At 38.7% G+C, this 21395-nt stretch overlaps 1 protein-coding gene across 3 annotated transcripts in view; it reads left to right on the forward strand.

Annotated features, from left to right (window-relative positions):
- LOC149154221 (OVARIAN TUMOR DOMAIN-containing deubiquitinating enzyme 12-like) overlaps window positions 1-21395 on the forward strand; it is a 260615-nt gene that overhangs the window by 105894 nt on the left and 133326 nt on the right. For all 3 annotated transcript variants that reach the window (XM_089438168.1, XM_089438170.1, XM_089438167.1), the window contains one exon: window positions 21274-21328. In XM_089438168.1, coding sequence (XP_089294294.1) covers window positions 21274-21328 — 55 coding nt within the window. The remainder of the gene's footprint in view (window positions 1-21273; window positions 21329-21395) is intronic.

The raw sequence follows: 21395 nt of genomic DNA on the forward strand, positions 1-21395 counted from the left end.
GAAGACAAGAATGATGTGCCTATCTCTCCCTCTCAACCAAGGAGGATATATCAACCAAACCAAGCTTGTCTCTCAAATACACAAGCTTCTTATTAGGAAGAGATTTTGTCAATATGTTAGCTACCTGCTCATTGGTGGAGATATACTGTAGCTGCAACACACCATCTTGTACTAGCTTCCGAATGTAGTGATACTTGTTGTTTATATGCTTTGTCTTTCCATGAAATACTGGGTCTTCAAACAATCTTATACAACTGGTGTTATCACAATGTATCATTGTAGGGTCCATTGGTCCTTCGAATAAGTCAGACAACAACTTCCTCAACTAGACAACTTCTCTGCTCACTTCACAGGTTGCAATATATTCAGCCTCAACACTACTCAAAGCAACTGTATCTTGCTTTCTGCTCATCCATGAGATCATGGAGGATCCCAAACTAAAACATCCTCCTGTAGTGCTCCTTCCATCCTGCTCATTGCCTCCCTAGTCAGAATCTGTATATCCAATCAAGTGGACATCATTCCTCCTATCATATTTCAGGCAATAGTGGATTGTTCCTTGTAGATATCTCAGTATGTGCTTGGTTTCTATCCAATGATCATGCTTCTGCTCCACTTGGAACTGACTGAGAATAACGACTGCAAAACATATTTCTGGTTGAGTATTCACCAAGTACATCAGTGAGCCAATCAATTGTCTATACTTGGTAGGATCCACTGGGCTAGATTCAAAACTCCTTAGTCTCTTTAAGTTTGTGATCATCAAGGTTGTCATTGGTTTGCAATCCATCATGTCAAACCTCTTCAACATCTCGATCACATACTTCCCTTGACCTAGATAGATCTCACCCGGTCCCTTCCATACTTCTAGTCCCAAATAATAGTGCATTAGCCCAAGATCCTTCATATTGATTTCTGTTGCTCGCTGCTTCTTGCATTCTTCAATTTGACCTTCCACACTTGTCAAGAGAAGATCATCCACATACAAAAGAATGATTACAGGCTCACCTTTTACAACTTTGAAATAAAGGTTAAGATCAACAAAACTTATTGTGAAGCCCAATCTTCGAAGGTATGCATCCATCCTTGCATACCATGCCTTTGGTGCCTGCTTAAGGCCATATAATGCCTTCAACCTGCAAACATATGCCTCTTTATCTTTCACATAAAATCTCAAGGGTTGCTCTATATAGACTTCCTCATCAATTGTGCCATTTAGGAATGTAGTCTTAATTGTTGAAGAATCTAGGGCAATTAGGTGTAGTGTGATTCTTCTTCACTTGATAACAATTTGTGGAGTCCTTTTACTTTTTCTTGTTAGCTTAATCTTCTTCTTCTTCTTATTAATGCATGTGTGTGTACTTCATCAAACTGCTACCAAAAACTTAGGAACAAGAACACAAGATGTTGGCTCTCTGCCAGGGCCAAAACCTCTCTTCTCTTGAGAGGAAAACACTTCGGTAAGTTTTCTCTTATTAAAGCTTCTTATTGATCAATGCCAAACCCTAGACCCTTGACAAGAATATCCTCCAAGCACAAGTCAAGTCGTTCCTTCTTTTTGTACTTTGTTCCCCGACACTTCCTTCTTTCAGCACTTAGTTTCCTGGCACTTCATCCTCCTTCCAACTGTTGTTAGATCTTGTTGCACTTGCTCTAGAAGAGATACCTTGGATGAGACTCTTTCCTTATGATGATCCCTTCTTTCTCTTCACCAACCAACGAACTTGTATGACTGTAATAGGAGGGTTGTTATAATAGTAGAGACAACCTCCTTCTCTTCGCACGTGTGACTGTAATAGGCTTTAGAACAACCCTATTACCTTCACTCTTCTTCCTTGCTTCTTCGCTTGAGTGGGAGACCCTTTAGGCCTATGTTCTTAGCCCAAATGATGAAGTTTGTGTGACTGTGATAGAGGGTTGCTATGACAGCAGAGAGACCCTCTCCTTCGCACATGTGACTGTCTTTTAGCCCTAGAACAGACTTCCAAGGCTCGGTACTTCTTCCTCCTTTTACCCTCCCTTCGTCCTTCTTTTACCCTTTTCTCGGCTTCCTACCTTCGCTGATTTCAGAGGTGATTGCTTGACATTATGAGGGGGTGGACAACCTCTATATATAGAGGTCTGCCCCTCCTTTAGGCAGACTAGCTGTTTGTAGGCCGACTTGATGTCTTTGCTTCGGATAGCTTCTTTGATGGTGCCTTTGTTTTTGAGGAGACTTGACTATGCTTGGAGGGATATTCTTTGACTCTTATACAAACATATACATGGTGTAACATGCCCTTAAGGTCTTCAACATTTTATTTTGACTATTTGACTCACCTGTAACACTTTAACATGTGCTAAGCTTATTTCAACGAGCAAGAAACTCATTGACATATATTATAAAAATAATATTTCTTTTCTTGAATAAATACAAATATCAAAAGTACATTTATGAAGACCAAACCTAGTTACATTTCCTTCAACATTAACATCCATTTGATGTATATTCCATTCCATCGATGCTACCAAAGAGACCAATAATCGAATAGTTGTATACCTTCCTGTTGGAGCAAATGTCTCTTCATAATCGATGCCTTCTTGTTGAGAGAAGCCCCTAGCCACAAATCTTGCCTTATACTTGTCAATACTTCCATCTGCCGCATGTTTAATTTTGTACAACCACTTGGAAGTTATCATAGACTTGTCTTCAGGCCTAGGTACGATCTCCCATGCCACATTCTTCATTATTGATTGGTATTCTTCGTTCATAGCATCTTTCCATTCTTGATGATTGACAACTTCCTCAAAAGTGGATGGCTTTGCTTTTATTAACTTTTTCATATATGCTACGTACCCTGAATATCTTTTGGGCTTCTTGCTTTCTCTAAATGTGCCTTTAGTTGCACCATGACCCTCTGCATCTGATAAGGTGGATTTCAACCAATTAGATCTCTTTCTAGTCTCGGGGATTACCGCAGGTTGTATAGGCTGCGACCTTCATCTTCATGATTTGATTCTTCTTCCTCCCTAGCAACTTCCTCTTCAAATACCAAAAGTTCTTTATCATCGGAGTCCATAGGGAGATCTTTTGATTTCTTGAATGCAACACTTTTGTCAAATATCACATCTCGACTGACTTCTATTCGGTGTCCTTCTTTTATGTAGATCCTATAGGGCTTTGAATAATTACTGTAGCCAACAAATGTTCACTTCATGCCTGATGGATCCAACTTCTTTCTCTTGTCCTTCGCTATATGAATATAAATAGGACAACCAAAAATTCGGAGATGATCTACGTTTGGTTTCTTCCCAGTTAATACTTCTTCAAGAGTCAGGTTATCTAGCGACCTGTTGGGACTTCTATTTTGTATGTAGACAATTGTCATTGTTGCTTCACTCGCAAGAATTTCGACAAATCTTGATCATGTAGCATTGGTTTCAGACTTTCTTCAATGGACTGATTCTTTCGTTCTGCAACTCCATTTTGCTCGGGATTATATGGGACTATCAACTCCATCTTAATCCTAGACTCCTTACAAAAGGCTATAAGTTCTTTTGAAGTATATTCTCCTCCATTATCAGATCTCAATATCTTGATTCTCCTTTTTGTAAGGTTCTCTACTTCAGCTTTGAATTCTTGAAATTTGGTAAAGACTTCATCCTTGGATTTCATTAAGTAAACCCAAGTTTTTCTAGAGTGGTCATCTATAAATGTGACATAATATAGATGACCTCCAAGTGACTTTGGAGTCATAGGACCACAAACATCAGAATGAATAAGATCCAAGATTTCTTTTGACCTTGAAGCATTGCTTCCAAATGGTCTCTTGGTGTTCTTACCCAATGCACATCCCTTGCAAACTCCTTCATAATCTTCTTTTAGTTCGGGATGCCATTTACTATGGTATTTAGGGTTGGTAAGATTTTGTAGTGGAGATGACCAAATCTTCTATGCTAAAGTTCACATTGGTTAACTCTCATGTGAACTAAAGCTTGAGCGAGGGGAGTTATCAATCTATAGAGTCTTCCTTCACGAATCTCAATCATTTAGCATCTTCTATGCTTGAGTTTTTACCCCATACTACCACCTTTCCATCAATGAATGCAACTCGATAACCCTTGTCCTCTAAGCATGAAAGGGAAAGTAAATTCTTGTGCAAACCTAGAACAATTAAGATATTGTTGAGATGAATGTTTCCTCCATTTTCTAGCTCAATCGAAGTTGATCCAATTCCTCTCATAGGTTAGCTTTTATTATCACCAAGTTCCACGGAGTAAGAGGACTTCCCTTTTGATAATGTCTTCAATTGCTTATGTTGACCAGTCATATGCCTTGATACTCCACTGTCGATCACCCAAATATTTGTTGGAAAATGTAAATAGGTTCGGTCTTCATTAAGTCTATTTGAATCATCTTGTAATGTACTTGTCAAAAGAATAAAGAAAAGAATTATTATTATTATTATTGTGACTTATTAAAGCATGGGTTTCATGCTTGGGTCACCATGTTTTAGGTCAAAGTCCCCATTGAGGACTTCTAGGATTCATTCTTAGTCAATAGAGTCATTGTGCTTTCAAAGAGGCCCTTCTTGGGCTTTTTAATTATGTAAAAAGGTTATGTATTGAGTCAAATATAATTTATGTAACCTCCACATCAAGTCGGCCTAAGAACATCAATTCGACCTCCCTTGAAGCCTATAAATAGAAGCAGGTTGAATTCATTTGGAGCATCTCATCTCAAGCAAGTTCGATATCTCTAAGGAAGCCAGAGAAGTGCAAAGTGTGTCTAAGGAGGCCAAAGGAAGTACGAGTTAGGTGGAGTCTAAGGAGGCCAAAGGAAGTACGAGTTAGGTGGTGTCTAAGGAGAAGAAAAACGAAATTTTGGTGCCTCTCTCTCTTTGTTTCGTGCCCTAGTTTGGGAGATCAAAGTCTTCCAAGTTTTGCTTATGTCGGACGCTGCTTGATGTTGGAAGTTGCCTAATGCCGAAAGCTGCTACATAGTCGAAGTTGTTGGAAGAGAGGTCGAAGATTTGGGAGGCAGACTTGGTGTGGAGGGAAGGTTTGGTCTTTGTCTAGGGTGAAGAGTCTCGAAGAATACTATTGAAAGGAAGAGAATTTTGATTGGGTTTTCCCCTTGAAGGGTTTTTTCCATGGCATAGTGCTTATATCTGGCGTCCATTGTTTTATGTGCTTTTGCTTTGGTAATTGCTTGATGAAATAAAAGAAAGAAGATATAAAAAAAAACTAATAAGAAGTCAAGAACATCACAAGTAATTATCAAGTATAAAAAAATATTTTTGCCTTTTTTATTTTCTAACATGGTATGAGAGTTTTGGTGAAGAAAGAAGAAAAAGCCAGTCTCAAGCACTTGATCAAGGAACCATTCAAAAGGATTATCTCAAGGAAGATGTCTAACACAATCAAGGGAGAGAACAAACTTGACGGAGCCTCAAACTACAGGTCTTGGAAGAAGAGGATTGACCTCATCCTTGAGAAGAACAAGGTACTAGACTTGGTCAAAGGAAAAGTAAAGAAGCCTATAGATGACTTTAGTGATGCTGACCAAGTAAAATTCAAAGAATTAGAATTGGTGGCCATGACTCTAATGGTAGAAGGAATAAAGGACAATCTTGTCCCATTCATAGCCAATATCAATCATGCTTAGGAAATGTATGAAGCTTTGTCAAAGTTATTCACTACTAAGAACTTTGGTCAAGTAGCAAGTTTGAAGAATGAGCTAAGGACCACAAAGATGACTAAAGAAGACACATTGGCCTCTTTTGTGAAGATAACAAGAATCAAGGATGATCTTTTGGCCATTGATGAAATTCTTCCAGACAAAGAACTTGTGTTCACTGCTCTATTAGGATTGCCACCTACTTAGGGTGCATTTGCTGTAGGACTTAACAGTTGGAAGGAAGCTCCCACTTTTGAAGAACTATGGACTGCCTGCAGTCACGAAAAATTAAGGATCTCATTAGTTGCCAATTCTGAAGATGTTTCAAATACCTACATTGCTCAACATAAAGGAAAGAAATCGAAAGGACCAAGGGAGAAAGTTGACATGTCCAAGGTAGAATGCTATCAATGTCATAAGAAGGGTCACTACAGGAGTCATTGTCTCGACAATCCAAAGATTAAGAAGAGAGATAGAGATCATGCTAACATTGTTGAAGAAGAGGATCCAAAGAAAGTCAAACATGAAGAATCTGATAGAAGGGACCTACACTATTAAGTCTTTTGCTTCTAGTCCTAGATATTCTATTTTGTATTTTTGATGTTTTAGAATTTATAGGTTTTTAACATGTTTTTGGAAAAGGACATTGTTTGTTTTGTAAGTTTTATAGGTATTCCTCAAGCTTTGGAGGGAGTCCCCAACAACTCCCAAAGATAAGTATCTCATTTCCTTTCAGTTTTTGGTTTCATGTACTCATTTAGTTTTGATTATATTAATACTAATCACCATTCTCCCTCCACTGTCTTGATTAGGAAAACATCTGCTATATTCTCAAGGAGTATGAAAGAGGACCTCTCAAGACAAGGTTTGTCAAGGAACAAAGGTATGCTTTAAAACATTGATTTCTTTATAATAAATGTTTATTCATTTGACAATCTATTACTAACATTGTTGTGTCTAGCTATAGTGAATCATATTGATTCTTATTTTGGGTGATTCATCACTTGATAAATCTACCCCACTCCTATTCTTAACTGATTTTATAGAACCCTAGACAGGTTCTCTAGAAAACCCTAACCTAAGGATATGCTAATGTTAATGTTTGAAACCCTAAAACTGCTTAGGGTTATTGAGAAATGCTATTTGAAGTTTTTGTTGATGATGTCATGTTTAGGATTTTGGTATGATCAGGAAAACCTAACTTGTTAGGGTTGAATGATAAAGTCTAAAATCTCGAACCTGTGGAATATTGGTAATCTTGGGTTTTCTATATTCCTATATTGAAACCCTAACTCATTAAGGTTTGGTGGAATGTGTAAGCAAGACCCTTATAATGTCTTAGAAATGATTTCCTTGGTATGTGTGTGTTTGTTTGATCAAACCCTAGTCTAATCAAGTTTGTTGTATGTCTAACTCTTATTGATCTTTGTGAAGTTGGGTTTGACTAACACATGATATGAAATGCCTATGCATGATGATGAAGTCCTAGATGTATGAGTTGACCTATTTGTCAGTGGTCATGAATCCTAGGGTTTGGAAATAAGCTCTAGTCAAAGTTTGTCTTTCTAGGATGATAGTATTTGTGAAATTCTAGGGTTTTGGAGTTAAACCTTAGTAGAAGTAAAAATCTCTGATGAATGATGACAATATGATAATTTGAGATTTGTGTAAGATTGTTGAAATCTGAGTTTTAGTTGGGATTGATGTTTGATTGAAAATCTAGGGTTTGCAACTAACCCTAGTGGAAGTTGGTCATGTTAATGACTAAGCTGTGATTGGTTTTGATTGATTCTTTTGTATGAAATCTAGGATTTGTATGAATCCCTAGTGGAAAGTCTAACATATGAATTCTGAAAGTTGTTAGATGCCTTGTAGATCTATATTTGTTTGAATTGTTTCTAGGGTTTGCTATATGTTGTAGTAGGGTATGTCACACCTTTGAAAGAAACATTGAAACCCTAGATGGAATGAAAGTTGTTATGAAGTAGTCTAGGGTTTATGACAAAGTCCCTAGCAAGATGTTGAAGAGAATGTGTCTCTTGTTTAAGTTTGGGTATCTGATATATGTAAGGTTGAAATGCTTCCGTAATTCTGATATGGCTAACTTCATGCTTCTATAGATTTGGTTGTACTTGCTATCTAAGTTGTGCAGGTACACAATCTTCAATATGGTGAAGATGTTCATTGATGTGATAAGCATGATGAGGATGATGATAACTTTGATGAAATGGTTGAAAGCTACAAAAGATTCTCCGATGACGAAAATAAGAAGTTGATCTCCCTGAGGAAGCCTGAATAGAAGAGATCTCCATAAGATTAAGAGGGAGTCTGGATAAAGAGATGCTCCTTGGTTGAGAGAGAGGGCATAGCTTGGTTTTGATTGAAGAATGAATTTTGGAAGATATGTTGCTGCATGAGAAGTATGAGAGAAAAGTGTATGATTGAGGAATCTTTTGTCAGAGATTTGGTTGATAGTCCAACTATGAAAAGTTGAGAAGCAACATCAAGTTGTCTGAAAGACCTCGGAGGTTTGTATTTGATTATGTACATATGAAAGTATATTATTGATTGGGGTTGTGTTTGTACAGGTGAATCTCTCAAAGGTTTTGATAATACTCTGGTTACCAATCAGTTTGATTGGGAGAGATTGGTTATCCTTGATTTGTTGGTTCAAGGAGTGTTGAGGTTTTGTGAGTGAAGCATTGCCTTGGAGGACATCTGGCCGACACTTTGTGTTGATGTCTAGGTCCCAAAGTTGGAAAAGGTGGTGTTGATTATAGAGCTCTGTTTTTGGATATACACTTGGATCTTTGGGTTGATGGTTAGCAGATAAGCTTGATGGTACCTAGAGAGGCTGAAAGTTTGAGTCCATCTTATTACCACTCGGATAGATTTCCGTGGTCAGGAATCTAGTCCGTGGCATTGCGGTGCCTAAATTCTTGAAAGACCAATGGATAGATTGCCCTGGTCAGGAATCTAGTCCATGGCATTGCGGGGGCTAAAGTTCTTCATAGTTTATATAGTTGAGATTTTCCTTGTACTTGTATATGATGAATACCTCCCTAGTTAAGAGGGAGTGTTGGAAAATGTAACTAGGTTCAGTCTTCATTAAATGTATTTGAGTTATCTTGTAATGTACTTGTCAAAAGAATAAAGAAAATAATAATAATTATTATTATTGTGACTTATTAAAGCATGGGTTTCATGCTTGGGTCACCATGTTTTAGGTCAAAGTCCCCACTGAGGACTTCTAGGATTTATTCTGAGTCAATAGAGTCATTGTACTTTTAAAGAGACCCTTCTTGGGCTTTTGAATCATGTAAAAAGGTTAAGTGTTAGTCAAATATAATTTATGTATCCTCTGCATCAAGTCGGCCTAAGGACATCAATTCGACCTCCCTTGAAGCCTATAAATAGAAGCAAGTCAAATTCATTTGGAGCATCTCATCTCAAGCAAGTTCGATATCTCTAAGGAAGCCGGAGAAGTGCGAAGTGTGTCTAAGGAGGCCAAAGGAAGTGTGAGTTGGGTGGAGTCTAAGGAGAAGAAGAAAAACAAAATTTTGGTGCCTCTCTCTCTTTGTTTTGTGCCCTAGTTTGGGAGATCGAAGTCTTCCAAGTTTTGTTGATGTCAGAAGCTGCCTGATGCTGGAAGCTGCTACATAGTCGAAGTTGTTGGAAGAGAGGTCGAAGATCTGGGAGGTTGACTTGGTGTGGAGGGAAGGTTTGGTCTTTGTCTAGGGTGAAGAGTCTCAAAGAATACTATTGAAAGGAAGAGAATTTTGACCAGGTTTTCCCCTCAAAGGGGGGCTTTTCCCTGGCATAGTGCTTATATCCGGTGTCCATTGTTTTAAGTGTTTTTGCTTTGGTAATTGCTTCATGAACCAAAAGAAAGAATATATAAAGAAAAACTAATAAGACGTCAAGAACATTACAAGTAATTATCAAGTATAAGAAAATCTTTCCGCCTTTTTGATTTTCTAACAATATTCTCGTCTTGAAATGTGCCAATGAGTGCGGAGAATAGTTCGTCTTCCTTTGTAGATGTCTTGGTTACTTCCTTCTTGGAAGAAAATAGGAGATACTATAGTTCCTTGATGCCCTTCTTGAGTTGAATTGCCACCTTCATACACTTCTTTAGGAACTTCTTTAGTGTAGTAGAGATCTTCATTATGCCCTTACCCAACCTTAGCTCTGATACCGTGTTGAGAAATCTATAGGGCAATAGTTAGGATGATTCCTCTTCTATGATAATTGCTTGTGATGTTCTTTTACTTATTAGCTTCAATTATTATTATGTTCTTATATCATCAAACAACTACAAAAACAAGAAGAACAATAGTACACAAGAACACAAAATGTAGGCTGCAAGCCAGGGTCAAAACCTCTCCACTTGAGAGGAAAACCCGCAAATCTCTTCTCTTCTTATAGATTCTTCAATTGATGAATTGCAAGACCTCAAGACCAAGAACAATACCCTCTAAGACCAAGTCCAACCTCTCTAGATGATGTGTTTCCTTTGTCCAAGTCAAACTTAGTCAAATCTCTTCCAGCAGCACAACTTCGACCCCCAACTTCAAAATTTCGGCCTCTACTGCACGTATGAAAATTTTGGCACTCCCAGCAGTAGCTGCTGCCATACTTGTGAACTTATTCTGGCCTCCCAAGACTTCTTCGAACCTTTGCTTGGCTTTCTCCTTTTGGTGCTTGAGGATGACCTAATTTGACCTTCACCGAACTTCTTTCTCTTCTTTCTTCAAGATCAAATCTGCAAAAAAAAAACCCTAGCCTTCCTTCGCACGTGTGAGAGAGAAATAGCCCAGAGACAAGTCTTCTTTGTCCCCTTCCTTCTTCACTGCCTTTCTTGCTCTTCTTCTTCACTTGGATGATGGACTCATATTCCTCATAGTATTCGATTTAGAGATCGTGCCATTATTGACATTTTAACTATTTCAAAAGTTAAATAGTGAAAAAGTGTATTCAAGTTCAAGATTGGTCCCAATACCATTATCAATTTTTTTTACGGATAAAGAATTAAAATACTGAAGGAGGCTTATTCTCAAAATGTTCAATTAAAAAAAATTCTCCTAAGTTATAACCAAATTTATATTAAAGTATTGAGGTACTTTAATAAAAAATTAAAATTAAAAAAATCATTATCAAGAAAAACTATTTAAATATATTCTTAGTGGAATTATATTTTTTATAAAAGAGGAAAAACACCAGTTTGGAAAGCTTATTATAATTATGGAATAGGGATTTAGAAAGAAAAGAAAATAAATAATTTGAAGATGAAGGAAGGAAGATTCTCTTACAATAGTTATCCAGTTGCAGAGTGGAGTTTATTTACATTAAATGGCAACATCTAGGGAAAATAGATTAATATTGTTATCAAAAGATAGCTTAGCAAAAGCAACTTCATACACCCCTGTGGGGGTGCATCTAAGTAGTTACCCCTTGGGGGGTAACAAATGGGATTGCTAAGGCTATGGAGTGCAAGAAAGGTAGTGAAGAAGCACGATCATCCAAAATGAGCCTTTGTCATTCGCAGAAGTTGTCAAGCATCAAGTATGGAAGGATGCTATGACTGAGGAATATGAGTCCATCATGAAAAACGATGTCTGGGATGTGGTCCCCAGACCCCAAGACAAAGCAATTGTCACTTTGAAATGGCTTTACAAGATAAAGCATGCAGTTGATGGAAGTGCGGAAAAGTATAAGGCTCGTTTTGTCGCTCGTGGCTTCTCTCAGAAGGAAGGCATAGACTATGATGAGATATTTGCACCTGTTGCCCAATATACCACCATCTGCTTGATCATAGCCCTTGCTGCTAAGGATGGAACCTACATCAGATGGATGTCAAGACAACATTCTTGCATGGTTCGATCAAAGAAGAGGTCTATGTGGAGCAACCCGAAGGATTTGAGATTCATGATCGAGAATCTCACGTGTAGGTTGAAGAAAGCCCTCTATGGGCTAAAGCAGGCACCCCGAGCGTGGTATGAGAGGATCGATAGCTACCTGATGAAGCTGGGATTCACTAGGAGTGAAGCTGACCCTAACCTTTACTTTAAGGTTGAAGATGACAAACCTCTCATACTGGTGTTGTACGTTGATGACCTCTTTCTAACAGGTGCAGACCCTCTCAATCTCAAATGTAAGAGGGAGTTGGCTTTCGAGTTCGAGATGAAAGACCTAGGACTGATGCACTATTTCCTAGGGCTGGAAGTGTAGCAGAAACCGGGGGAGATTTTCCTATCTCAAGGAAAATACGTGGTGAAAATATTGGAGAGATTCGGTATGGTGGACTGCAAGCCCGTGACTACCCCGATGTAGCTTGACTTCAAGAAGTTAAGCGGTAGTGCTGCCGGACCTGTTTTATGAAATGCTACCAAATATCGTCAACTCGCCGAACCATTGATGTTCTTGGTGAACTCCCATCCGGATATATGTTTTGCAGTCAACACGTTGAGTCAACATATGGTTGAGCCTCACCACACAATGGATTGGTGCCAAGAATCTGTTGAGATATCTTTGTGGCATAATAACTCATGGGTTGAGATACACTGCCGGAGATGTGAGACTACTTGGATATACTGATGCTGATTGGGCAGGCAGTGTGGTGGACTGAAAGAGCACTTTCGGTGCTATTTCTCTTTGGGATCTGCCTCAATATCCTGGATGAGCAGGAAGCAGAAGTCGGTGGCTTTGAGCATCGCCGAGGCAGAGTACATTGCTGCTAGTATGGCCTCTTGTGAGGCAGTCTGGTTGCGAAAACTCTTCAGTGAGCTGCTTGGATTTACATTGGATACCACCATGATCCTATGTGACAACCAGAGCGGGATTTGTTTATCGAAGAATTCCGTATTATCGAAGAATTTCGTATTTCATGATCGCTCCAAGCATATCGATATCAGGTACCACTATATTTGGGATATGGTGCAGCTGGGAGCAATAAGGCTCCAACATATCGGTACAGATGAATAGGTCGCAGACATTTTGACGAAGCCCCTGGGAAAGGTCAAATTCCTGACCTTCCAAGAATGACTTGGTGTCGTTCAGAGACCCTCTTATGAGGGTCAAGTATGATGTATTGAGCTCTGGGAGCTCTAGGGGGGTGCGGGGTACTTCTTGGAGCGACATGCGACCACAAGGCAACTCACCATCCCCTGGTGGTGCACTATGTACAGGGTGAAAGGTTCGACCTTCCCCTGTGACGCTCCGTGGCAACTGTAGGACAGGATGATTAGTTCTCCTGTGGGCCAGGATGATTAGTTCTCCATGGTGACTATGGAACAGGATGATTAGTTCTCCTGTGGCGATTGTTGGACAAGATGATTCGTTCTCCTGTGGACAGGATGATTAGTTCTCCTGTCGAGGCATCCTACCCATGCAGTCTAGGACTCATGGGAAGTACTTCTCATCTGATCAAGAGTAGGGAAATGGGGTTAGGGACTATGAGTAGTACTATCGATGGACGCATCATTGTATCTACCGTACTCCCTATGCTAGGATGACATCCATTGATCTAGGATCAATGATACTGATCTGGGATCAGTGAGAGTGGTATGACACACTCTAAGACAGACTTCAGGTCAGTGTAGAATGGTATGATACATCCTCGATCATTTCTTCTTCTTCATAGTTCGAGCAGAGCAGAGTAGGGCCAAGTAGTGCAGGGCCGTGCATTTGATGGTTGGGATAGTAGCAACAGTCAGACGGATTGCAGATGGAGTTCTCCCTAGTTGAGAGGGAGTGTTAAAATTGGCAACTAGGGCCAAACTCCATGTGGGTCACCTCATTTATGGCAGCTAATATTTTTCCTAGATTCCTCTTGTCGAGAGGTGTAGGATTGATCTAAATATCATCCGACTCCGACAAGTATTTACGGAGATATGAATTTATTTGTATTTACTTGACAAATTGTCAAGGTCAGCCAGCAGTTAAATGTGTGGCACACATGCCCAGTGAATCATATAAATACAAGAGAGGTTGATTCATTTTCTCATCATATCATCTCACTCATTCTTCTCTCTCTCTCCTTAGCTTTGGTTATACAAGGAGTAGCTCACACGTGGGAAGGAGGAGGACACATTAGGGCAAGGAGGACGCTGAAAGGAGGACGTAGAAGCAGTTGAAGGTATCTTTGACCTGCGTTGACTCATCAAGGGTGCAGTTTTGGTGTGGCTGCCTCTCCTAGGCAGGCCACAGATTTTGGCACAAAAATTGAGGCAATCTGTCCACAGGTTTGACCAGCGTTGACTGCCCTAGTTTTGGTCCACTACTTCAGTGAACAACAATTTGACTGTGTTTTTGAGGTTGTTCAAGGGTTGTTTCTTCAGGCTGTTCGAGGGCTACTTGACCGGAAATTGACCATGCATAATGGAGGTTAATTTCAACTCGTTTGACCAAGTTTGACTTTGCTGATATAGGGTTTGCTGCTGCTGATATAAAATTACAAAATTCTAATTTTGTACTATTTCTCTCTGCTGAACTATTGAAGGTAAAAGAAAATTTGATCAAAGGGTTTCCCCGCATTGGGGTTTGTCCCTGGCTAACGCCACATCTTGTGTCTCTTGTTTTGGCTTGTTTTTTGTTAATTGTTTAATGTTCTATCTGCACTTTAGTTAATGTATATGTGATTGTTAATCTGTGGCTAATAAGAAGAAAAGAAGTAAACTGCGCTAAGCATAGAACATACCATAATTTAACAACTCTAGACACTAAAGCCTGATCATATGAAAGAATTATCTGAATTATCATCATCTACATCCTCAAGATGACTATATTCAAAAAATGGGATTCTGGTTTAATTCCCCTACACTCGAAGGTACCCATCCAAAAACAATGTTTAGATTCTCTCAACTCAACAATTCCAAATTGCTCAAATGAATTGTGTGAGTCAGGTGGAAGGTGTGGACCTCTTTAAATAGCATTAGGAGGGAAGTAGAGTAAAATATAGTGTTTTACTTTCCTTTTTTTGTTATTTAATTGATTTAAAAAAAGTTCAAGTGGTCCCCATGATTGATTGTATGGTTCCATATAGAACCAGCGAGTTTGGACATTTAAGCCCAGTTCCCAACTAGTTTTAACATTTATGGCTGGTTTGGTATGGAACCAACAAGTTCAATATGGAATCAGTGTTTACCAGATCAGAGCATTCAATTACGTCCCCAAAATTGGTCAACCAACTGGTTTTTCCATAACTAGTCCAGTTCTGATAACATTGATTTACACAATAGCCTCATATAAGCAACATTAAAATGTTATAATTTACCAGTACTTTTATTGTTACCACACATCACATAAGTAAAATTACCCAAATAAAGAAGATTTCATTAAGTGTAAAACATCTCCATATATGATAATTTTCATTTGCAACATTATGGTGCCTAGTACTTTTATGGTTACCACACATCACATAAGTAAAATTACCCAAATAAAGAAGATTTCATTAAGTGTAAAACACCTCCATAGATATAATTTCCATTTGCAACATTATGGTGCCTAGAATAGATGATAAATACACAACATGAAGAAACAACTCATCATTGAAAACCAGGAGTGCCTGCACATACACATAAATGAACATAAAGATGGAGAGGAAATAAAAGGTTGATTTTTATTATTGATGTGGCAGTCAATATATCTCTCTTACACATTATAAATCATCATACATAACGTATTCATAATTTCTCTATAAGGTTACATTAGTTTAACCACCAAACTTTAACCTAAGCACTTAATCCTATATTGGTTGCATGTCACTAACATATAAAGTGACTACATTATACAAACATTTAAGACACCTAAATATTATTGGAATGTTAATACTTGAACACCTTCCCAATACATTCTCACACATAATAAATCATCATATATAAAATATTCACAACTTCTCTACAAGATTACAATGGTAACTTCTAATGAAGTAGATTCCATATAAGATTTCGTCACATCAATTTACGGCAAGCTAAGGCAATTTGTGGCATGCATAGCAGTCTTTATTTTCCAAGCACATCTATGCATTAGCCCTCTTAGATCAATGACTTTTCGACTCCATTTTCCCAAGATTTAGTAGGCACTAGTCATTGGGTTTTCCATCACCTCTTTGTTCTCGCAACATTCATATTTTCATCACTTCTACAACTACATGTTTTGTCAAGGTTTATTCTTCAAGCAACACCTAAATCCCAGACATCATTTTTCATGATGGACTCATTCGTTTTTTATGATGGACTCATATTCCTTAGTCATAGCATCCTTCCATACTTGATGCTTGACAACTTCTGCGAATGATGAAGGCTCATTTTGGATGATCGTGCTCATGATGTTCAAGTATCCTTGATACATGGTCGACTTTTTACTTTCTTGGAAGGTTCCCCTGGGTGCAACGTGCCCTTCAGCATCATCAAGTTTCCCCCTTAGCCATGAAGGCCTCTTCCTAGAAGAGAAAGGCTCTTGCGGAGGGGGATCAATAGGATCCATAAGTTCTTCCACATCAGGCATTGTCTCATTTTCCTTTTCCTTTGGTTCCCTGGTGTCAGCTTCTTTAGATTCCCTTTGAGTAGGAAGATTGTCAACTTTGCTAAGAGCCATATCTTTGTCAAAGGTAACATCATGGCTAATCTCGATTTCCCTTTGACCAGCCACATAGATTCTATAGCCCTTAGTGTTTTCGCTATAGCCCACGAAGATTCCTTTCTTTCCAAATGCACCCAATTTATTCCTCTTCACCTTCGGCACATGAAAGTATACAGGACTTCCAAAAATTCTAAAATGAGATACGTCAGGTTTCTTACCAGTGAACATCTCTTTGGGAGTCTTGGAACCCAATGCTTGATGAGGGCATCGGTTTTGCACATATACAACGGTATTCGCAGCTTCGGCCCATAGAAACTTCGGAAGTCTTTGATCGTGAAGCATAGCACGAACAACTTCCACAATCGTACGATTCTTCCTTTCTGCCACACCATTCTGCTCAGGAGTATATGGTGTTGTAGTCTCCCTCTTGATGCCAGCTTCTTTGCAAAAGTCATGAAACTCATTGGATTTATAATCAGTCCCATTATCAATCCTGAAGATCTTGATTTTCTTTTCGGTTTGATTCTCGATCAAGGCTTTGAAGTGATGAAACCAAGTGAACACTTCATCCTTCTTTTTCAAGAAGTATATCCAAGTCTTGCGAGAATAGTCATCTGTAAAAGTGAGGTAACATAAATATCCTCCCAAGGAGTTCACAGGTATCATACCAAATATGTATGAGTGAACCAGCTGCAATATATCGAAGGTCTTGCTTTGGGTTGAGGGGAATTGTCCCCTTTTGAGCTTCCCTTTGGCACATCCCGGACATACACCTTCTTGCTCTACTCGGAACTCGGGCATCCCTGTAACCATTTGTCTCGCATTGGGTAGAGCTTTATAATGAAGGTGAGAAAACCTCCGATGCCATAGTTCGGATTGAAGTGATGTGTCACAAGACATGACACCCAGCGGACTTCCTGCGATATGATATAATGAATCGACTCGAAACCCAAGAGTGAAAGCTTCTTTAAAATTCTTTTTCCATACACGTACCTTGCCATCGATGAAGGTTACCTTGTATCCTTTGTCTTCCATTGCCGAAACTGACACTAAGTTCTTTTTGAGATCAGGTACATATAGGACTCCTTGCAAATGAATTGTATTACCTTGATTCAATTGAAGAGTGACATTCCCTACGCCTTTCACGGGATATTTTGCGTTGTCCCAAGAACAATTTCCAGGTTGGTCTCCTTCTCTATCAGATTAGAGAGAGCTTCTTTGAAACCAGTGAAGTGCCTTGAGGCACTAATCTCAATAAGCCAATTTCCTAGCGTGTCCGGGGGAGCAGTAGTAGAGAGGGCTGTTGGTAGACAATATTCATCTTGCTTATTGTTGACAACGTTGGATTCATACCTGGAGTTTCTTTCCTTCTTGAAGGGTTGTCCTCTTCCTTGATTTCCGACATTTCTTTTACCTGTGCCATTGGACCTGCCATTCTTTTGATTTCCTTGAGAGTGATTTTGGTCATTGTCATGGTGTGAGTCCCTTTTATTAGGGCACTCCCTCGCATAGTGGCCCATTTTATTGCAATTGTAACATCGTCCTTTTCTACCACCCTTCGGTCCAGCCTTTCCTTTGGATTTAGCCCCAGAATTGTTTCTTCTTTTAGCATGAGAAGAAAAGGCAGAGGGATGGCCTTTAAGTGCAGGCATTTCTTGCTCTTCCATCCTTGTCTCTTCTTGAATACATCTAGCCATTAATTTCTCAAATCTTGGGATGGCATTATTGTTGAGAAGAGTAGTCCTAAATATATACCATTCAGGTGGCAGTCCTCCAAGAGTTGTGATAGTCATTTCCCTGTTAGGAACTACTTCCCCAATAGATAGGAGATCATTCTTGATCTCGGTGATCCTTAAGAAATATGCTTGCATACTCTCATCTTTGCCCTTCTTAATTTCCTTCAGCTTATTTCTAAGGAACAAAACTTGATTTGCATCATTAACTTTAAATAATCTCACCAATCTATCGTAGATTTTTTTGGAGGTTGTCAGTTCGGAAACATAGGCCACCAGGCACTTGTCGATAGAGTCCCGGATGATCTTCCTTGCTTTGACTTCTCCCTTGGACCACTTGCTTTTGGCGGCAATGGATGCATTTGATGGAGGCGCAACAATATTTCCTTTGACATGGTCCAACACTTCCTGATATTCTAAAGTTAGATCGAGAGACATCTTCCATCTGTGATAGTCAGACTTCTCACGGAGCTTGTCTTTGGTGGGGAAGAGTGTTAAGGACCCCATGAAGTTTTTAGGGTAGCCTTGCCAACCTTCTCTCCGGTGATTGCTCTTGCTCTTGCTTGGGCTTTGTCTTTACCTCAGCTCTGATTCCATGTTAAATTATGGTATGTTCTATGCTTAAAGCAGTGTACTTCTTTTCTTCTTATTAGCCACAGATTAGCAATCACATATACATCAAGTAAAGTGCAGATAGAACATTAAACGATCAACATAAAACAAGCCAAGACAAGAGACACAAGATGTGGCAGCTAGCCAGGGACAAACCCCAATGCGGGGAAACCCTTTGATCAAATCTTCTTTTATCTTCAATAGTTCAGCAAAGAGAAATAGTACAAAATCAGAATTCTGTAATTTTATATCAGCAGCAACAAACCCTAGATCAGCAAAGTCAAACTTGGTCAAACGAGTTGAAATTGACCTCCAATATGCATGGTCAATTTCCGGTCAAGTAGCCCTTGAATAGCCTGAAGAAACAACCTTTGAACAACCCCAAAAACACAGTCAAATTGTTGTTGATTGAAGTCAACCTGCTGCCCAAAACTAGGGCAGTCAACGTTGGTCAAACCTGTGGACGGATTGCCTCGATTTTTGTGCCAAAATCTGCGGCCTGCCTAGGAGAGGCAGCCACACCAAAACCGAACCCTTGATGAGTCAATGCAGGTCAAAGATACCTTCAGCTGCTTTTGCGTCCTCCTTGCCCTAATGCGTCCTCCTTCCCACGTGTGAGCTGCTCCTTGTATAACCCAAAGCTAAGGAGAAAGAGAGAAGAATGAGTGAGATATGATGAGAATGAGTCAACCTCTCTTGTATTTATATCAGTGTTGCACACATCGCGATCGGGATTTAATCGGCGTCGGGAAAAAAGCGGAAAAAATCGTTAAAATCGGGAAAAAATCGGAAAAAAGCGGGAAAAAATCGTTTGGCACAAAAATATTCATTTTTTTTCAATTTTTTTAATATCTAAACCATCTACAACATAAAATAAATACATTGACACATAAATATGATAAAAAAACTAATATATAAGATGTTTAATATCATTTCTAGCGCTAAAATCACACATAACATTGAATCATGTCCTGAATAGTAAGTCCTGAGTCCCAAGTCCAACTCAGCCTCAAAATATCAACAAAAAATATGATAATGTATCTCATCATGTCATAATGTCATATACAATAAAATGAAAGTCTAATCCTATTGATTTCCTCTGCCCCTCTTGCGAGAAAATGGCACAGCTTTCTATTTCCCTCTAGATGTAGAAGCTGGTGCCTGTGCTGGTGGAAATGGCAGTGGAGTCTGACGTGCTCTAGAAGCTGAAGAACTAGAAGTAGGAGCTATAGGAGGTAGACCACGTCCTCTACTGGTGGCAGGGGTAGGCTGGGCGGATGGTGTCACCTCGAAACATTACAATCTCCCAATCCTAAAATCCTGAAAAACTGATAAGTCTGCTGGATTTTAAATGAAATCTAAAATTCTACTTTCTCCATATGAAATCCAATGAGGCTGGAACCACTCTCAAACATCCTGAGTCATTTCATGGTAATGTTAAAAATTTAAGTAAAAGGATGAAAATGAAGATTAAGGAGAATGTCACTTTTACTTTAAGAATTTAACATTACCATGAATAGCATATCCATACTAGGGCATAGACTTGATCATTAAGTTGCCCCACTCAAAAATTATTTGTTTCTTTCAAAAAAATTGCATGAAAAAACCCAAAAAAAGTTATAAAACTATGTTGTCCCAAGCCCCCACGATTTTTTTCTTAAAAATCGCGATTTTTTCGAAAAAATCGCGATTTTTTGAAAAAATCGCGATTTTTTCGATAAAAATCGGTATAAAAAAAAGTGGCGATTTTTACGAATAAAAATCGCGATTTGATCGGGCAGAGGAAAAAATCGCGATTTTCCGATAAAATCGCGATTTTAACAACACTGATTTATATGATTCACTAGGCATGTGTGCTACACATTTAACTGCTGGCCGACCTTGACAATTTGTCAAGTAAATACAAATAAATTCATATCTCCATAACTACTTGTCGGAATTGGTTGATCTTTACATCAATCCTACACCTCTCGACAAGAGGAATCTAGGAAAAATATCAGCTGCCATAAATGAGGTGACCCACATGGAGTTTGGTCCTAGTTGCCAATTTTAACAAGAGTCTACACTGGAGTTATTAATTAATACTATGCTTATTTTTGTACTCTAGAGGCCATTTAGAGATTTTTGGTTGATGTATTCTGGTTCAAATATGGATTGCACTTAGTACTATTTTGGTTATATGCACCATTACTTGCTAGATACATGTAAAACTTTGTATATTTGTATATTATGGTTTGGATTCACATGGGTGCACATGAATACATATATGTTTTTCAAAATTTGAATATTTATGTATTTTTTGGTTGAACGGTATTGAGTTCTGGTTTTGTTTGTTTCTGGTCTGGTTCTGGTTTTTGGGTCAGCCAGTTTGTTCACTGGTACGGTTCTGATAACAATGTGGTGTAAATACCTAATGGATGGTCTGTAGTAGTGATCAATGCAGTTGTTGTTAATGACCACAGTTGACGCTCTTTAATAATAGCTGTGTATGATTTTTTAGTTCTATTTTATCCTTTTTTATACAAAGCTTTCTGCATCAATGGGAAGATATCCTTGGAATAATGACTGTGTTTTGAAAATTATATCAATACAATGATACATATTTCCAATGTTTTTCGATGTTACAGTGTTTTCTTTACTTGAAATATTTTTGGTGCCATCTGATGAACTTTGGTTTCAATTTGCCAGGTTAACACTCTATGATTTGCGTGAACTTAAAATTCCTGGAGATGGAAACTGCCAGGTTAGTTTCGATTTTCAAAATATCTTATATGATTGATTCTTTTCAGAACTTTCCTATATATCTTTGC

The sequence above is a fragment of the Pinus tabuliformis genome, chromosome 9 (genome assembly GCF_031772625.1).
Source record: "Pinus tabuliformis cultivar Carrire ecotype Pingquan chromosome 9, CPIR1, whole genome shotgun sequence".
NCBI lineage: Eukaryota > Viridiplantae > Streptophyta > Pinopsida > Pinales > Pinaceae > Pinus > Pinus tabuliformis.